Source organism: Terrapene carolina, unplaced genomic scaffold (genome assembly GCF_002925995.2).
Source record: "Terrapene carolina triunguis isolate 2854851 unplaced genomic scaffold, T_m_triunguis-2.0 Scaffold7227, whole genome shotgun sequence".
Lineage (NCBI taxonomy): Eukaryota > Metazoa > Chordata > Testudines > Emydidae > Terrapene > Terrapene triunguis.
The window spans coordinates 238-5,492 of NW_020671578.1; the positions used below are offsets into that span (position 1 = coordinate 238).

At 42.1% G+C, this 5,255-nt stretch overlaps 1 protein-coding gene across 1 annotated transcript; it reads left to right on the top strand.

Annotated features, from left to right (window-relative positions):
* Positions 1–362: 362 nt before the first annotated feature.
* LOC112102825 (zinc finger and BTB domain-containing protein 24) lies at positions 363–5,121 on the top strand (the record flags this gene model as incomplete). Its single annotated transcript, XM_026661489.2, has 4 exons — positions 363–393; positions 3,194–4,190; positions 4,662–4,829; positions 5,038–5,121. Coding segments are annotated over exons 2-4 (1,222 nt in total), but the record flags the coding sequence as incomplete, so codon positions are not given.
* Between the last annotated feature and the right edge of the window lie 134 nt (positions 5,122–5,255).

Here is a 5,255-nt window from a genome sequence, read left to right on the forward strand (position 1 = left end):
CTGCACAGTAAGACGCGGCATCGCCTCCGGTCCCACAGCCCCTGACCGGACGCGCTGGGCCGCCTCCTCCCCCACGGGCGGCGGCGGCGGGGCGGGGCAGCCCCTACCACAGAACAGGGGCGGGCCCTTTCTAGAGAAGTCCGCGCCTTCCCCCGCGGTGCGCGAGGGGAGGAGCCGAGCGACTGAGGCACGTTGGCGGAGGGGGCGGGGCCTGTGCTGCCGTCGTCCGGAGCCTTCTCGGGGCCCGCGTTGATTTGCTGCTGCTTTAACGGCCGAGAGGGACGTGCGGCCAACTCGACGCCGTGACGCAGGTTCGCGCCCCCTCCTAGGGGGAGGAGAGTGTGGCCGGGCCGGGCGCGCACCCTCCCTGAACGCTGCCTGCGGCTGCCGCTGGTGAGTGAGCCCCGCCGTGCCAAGCCGAGGCGGCCTCGGCCCTCGCCGGGCTGCGGGAGCGGCCAGCGCAGGTCTCCCGGACGGGCTGCAAGAGCCTGTGCGGGACTTGTCTCGCTCCCCGGGCAGGAAGGTCTCCCCGACTCCTGAGGCTGCTCCGGGCCGGGCGGGCGGGTCGTTGGGCTAGAAACCCCCTCGCTGCCGGGCGGATGGTCTGGCCATGCAGCTTGGAAGGGGGCGATGGGCGGGAGCCGGCTCGCTGGAGCGCTGCCAAGGAGTGTCCTAAGCCTGATCCTCCTCCCCACGCCCTGACCCGCCTCTCATCCCCCGCCCCGAAGGCGGACCCTTCTCTCCACAGAGCCTGAGATAGCCCCTAGTCTTAGCGGTTGCCAACACACTAGAGCCAGCCCGTGTGCATGGCCCCCCATCACGCTGTAATGTGGGGACCACAGCCCCTGCTTGCACTGTCAAACATAGCACTTTACATCCTGGGGAGACTTACAGCTTCAGGCTGCTTATGGGGCATGTGTCCCCCATCTATAAATGGGGAAACTGAGGTGTGGAAAAACGTGATTTGCTCAGTATTAGGGTAAATCAGGACCAGAAGCCGAGAGTAAAACCCTGGAGTCCTGGTTCCCAGAGCCCTGTTCAAATACTTGCAACGACAATCTTATAGCCAAGATCCTCTTGATAAACTGCTCATTGTTTCAGAGAATGTTGGTTTTTTTTACTTTTGGATGAGATTTGATATAAAAGTTAAAATGAATAATTCAGCCTCAATTAAAAAAAACAAAACAGATGCCAAAAGTCTGTTATCCTAGTCTGGGCCTGCCATTGAGCTCTGATCCTTTAATCTCCAGTGTGCTGTTCAGTGCTCATCTCGCTCTCTTTCTGGTTATTCGATATTTAATTAGAGATCCTAGTAGCTTTTTTGACTCCGTGGTAAATCCTATACTTCAGATGTTCTCAAATTTTTTTCACTGTACCCATTTTTATACAGACAATGTCTTGTGGACTACCATCCTCTCCCATTCACAAGTCTGGAAAGGAACTTCTCCCAGGTGGCAGTCATGCAAATCTATGTTACAATTACAACCATTGTTTATATTTAAAATATCCTAATGCTGGATATTTTTATTGTTTTTATTATTTTTAGCTGTCGTAATACATCTTAACAGCTGTAAATGAGGAGAAACTAGCACCATGTAATTAGCCAGCTCTCTGCAGACCACCAGCAACTACTACATGGACCAAAATTTGTCACATATTTGATCCTATTAGAGAGACAAAGTAGGTGAGGTAATACCTTTTATTGGACCAACTACTCTTGGTGAGAGATTGATTCTTTTGAGTTACATAGAGCTCTTCTTCGTGTCTGGGAAAGATTTTCAGGGTGTCACAGCTAAATATAATGTTGAACAGATAGAATATGTGCTAACTGCTTGTGCTAAACTGGCTGTTGGATCTTGTATTTAGCTGTGACACTATGTACCTTTCCCAAGCCTGAAGAAGAGCTCTGTGTAGCTCAAAAGCTTGTCTCTCTCACCAACAGAAGTTGGTCCAATAAAAGATGTTATCCCACCCACCTTGTGTCTCTAATATTCTGGGCCCGATATGGCTACAACTGAGACCATATTAGTGTGCCTTCCTGTTTTATATAACCTCCCTAGAGATTGTTTTTTTAAAAAACCCAACAAATATTGTTAGGATCTTGCAGTCAGAAAAGTAATGATACCATTGTGTTGCTATGAATGTATACAGTACCTAAATACCTACAAGCATGTGCAGCTTCTGCAAGTTAATGTTGTTACGAGAACCATAAACTTGAATTCCTTGACAATTGTTTAAACATGTAACCTTATTTTACATTTCCCATACGAAAGTTAACTATTTTTATGAATATCACAGGTAGCTAATATATTATATATGGGCAAATTAAAGTTGTTACTGTACAAAACATAATTGTTGCATTCACTGACCACTTTTTGCTTAAACATGCTGTTTTATTTGTTGCCTAAAAGTAGCTTTATTATTTTTGCATTTAATTTCATTCTTTTAGGCTATGCCTGCAATACAGAATTTTACAAAAAAACAAAAACCACAAAGGTTGCTATCACTGGCTTAGCAGAACTGGTGTTTATATAGGTAAGAACCATCATATAAGCAATGCTCTGGCAGCTTCCACCATTTTTACCACATGTTAGTGCTGTTTCTTTCACAACCACCTCTGGGCTGAGAATAAGTAGGGAAAGGTTTGAAAGAGAATTTTTCAGAAGTTAGGAGCATGTGAAACTAGGGGTAAAAGCATGCCCTTGTTGAAGTCAATGGGAGTTTCGCTATTGATTTCAGTGGGCCAGGATTTCATCCTAGTTTCTAACAGAAGTCCCATCATAACCCTAACTAAGGTATTTGTGAAAGTGAAAGCTAATAACTAACTTTTTTCTTTCCACTCACTGTCTCTTTTTTTTTTTTTTAAAGTTCCAAAAGACATTAGTTTCAGATGGGGCAGCCATTTTGGGTACTGAACAGCATGAGGCACATTGGTACTAAATAAATAATAATTGTCAAAAATAGTTTCCATTTCACAAAATTTTTATAGCTGTTCTTAAGTATTTAAAAACTTTGTTTTATTTGAAGGGAGAAAGGTATATGTCAGGAGTATTGACTTTTTACAACTAGGTCAAAAGCTTCAGTTTTGGTGCAGAAATTCCTTAGTTATGGAATAAGTTGTAATATTTTGTTTTTTGTATTGCAAACCTCTAAATATGTTTCTTTTTTCAATAATACTGTTTTACTCTCATAGGTAACTCTTTTCCTGTTTGCAATAAAAATGGCAGAAGCAACTGCTGACCCTCCAGAGAAGCTTGTTGTTATCCATTCCAAGGCTCACAGAGATACCATTCTAGCTAATTTTGCGGAACAAAGGAAAAAGAATTTTCTTTGTGATATCACTTTAATAGTAGAGGATGTGCACTTCAGAGCCCACAAAGCTTTACTTGCTGCCAGTAGTGAGTACTTTTCAATGATGTTTGTAGATGAGGGAGAGATAAGCCAGTCAATTTATATGTTGGAGGGAATGGTTGCAGACACTTTTGGTGCACTACTGGAATTTATCTACACAGGTTATCTCCAATCCAATGAAAAAAGTATGGAACAAATCTTGGCAACTGCACAACTCCTAAAAGTGAATGATTTAGTGTGGGCACATGCAGATTATCAGACCAGCCATAGCCCAAATAATGTATTACCTCTCACATCTAGTAGTGGTGCTTCAGTAGTTGTCTTTGCAAATGACAAGAAAAATGGCGATCCACCAAAGCGAAAACGAGGAAGACCAAGAAAAGTCAAGAATGTTCAAGAGGAAAAATTTGGGACAACTTCTGTTGAAGATGTGCAGCTAAGAGAGAACAATTCAGTGCAAAATAAACAAAATTTTATGAAAAATGTTGCAGCGGAAGAAACCGTTGCCAGTGAACAAGTTCCAGTAAGGAAAGAAGTGGAAGAAACTGAGCCAGCTTGTGGTTCAGAAGCTGCTGTAGATCTGTCAGCTGAGAAGGATGAGAATTATGATCCTAAATCTCAAGGAATACAGAGCAATCAGAGTCGTTACAGCAAACGTAGGATACGGAGGTCTATCAAGCTAAAAGATTATAAACTTGTTGGTGATGAAGATGTAAAAGTATTGACAAAGAGAACTGATAGAAAAAGAAAACGCACAGGTTCTGAAGCTTGTTGCAAAGAATGTGGCAAAGTGTTTAAATATAATCACTTTTTAGCTATTCATCAGAGAAGTCATACAGGTAGGCATAAAAGACTACCTTTTTTGGGTTAGGGTATGGTAACTTGCTACAATTGGTTTGCATTGTAATTATTCAAATGTTGCTTTATATTGTGGTATTGCTAAACACATGCTATATATATGGTGGATCACCAAGATTTTGTTTCTACTATTTTACTTAATTCTCACCTTCAGAGATTATAATCTTTGTAGTTTGCACACTGCTATCTAGTTAAGTTTTTTCCAATGAAAAAATATTAAATTGGATATTGGCAGTGCCTGTGCAATGATACTTAAAAAATAATTGATTTTGAATGATTGCTATAAGGAAGCTTAGGTTTTTGTCTGTATTAATCCTCCTGGTCTACTGAAAATTCATTTTTTAATTGTGATAATGTACTGGTAACAAGATGCATTGCAACTTAGAATATTTACTTATAAATTTATTAGTAATAACTCTTTGCTATTTACAGTCTTGGTGCTTTACTTTTAGGAGAACGCCCTTTTAAATGCAATGAATGTGGTAAAGGCTTTTCCCAGAAGCACTCTCTTCAGGTTCATGAGCGGATGCATACTGGAGAGCGACCATATACCTGTACTGTCTGTAGTAAGGCTTTAACAACAAAACATTCTCTTTTGGAACACATGAGCCTACACACAGGTAAGTAATCAAAGACAAATATAATCTAGCTATATTAAGTATTAGACATTTCAAAACAAACATTTCTGCTCAGTATTTTCTTTTTAAGGCAAGTGTTAGCTACCTTACAGCGTAAGAGTCTAAGTTATACAGAAATGTTAGTTATGTTTTAGCTTAATTTTTGGAATTTAATTATTTGTATTTTTAGGAATATTAATTTTTATTACAGGACAGAAGGCTTTTACATGTGATCAGTGTGGGAAGTATTTTAGCCAAAAGAGACAACTGAAGAGTCATTACCGAGTGCACACAGGTATAACAAGGCTGGTGTGGGAGGACAGGAGGGCTGCCTGACTTTCTCCCTCCTCCCCTTCCCCTATCATAGATTCATAGATTCTATGACTGGAAGGGACCTCGAGAGGTCATCGAGTCCAGTCCCCTGCCCGC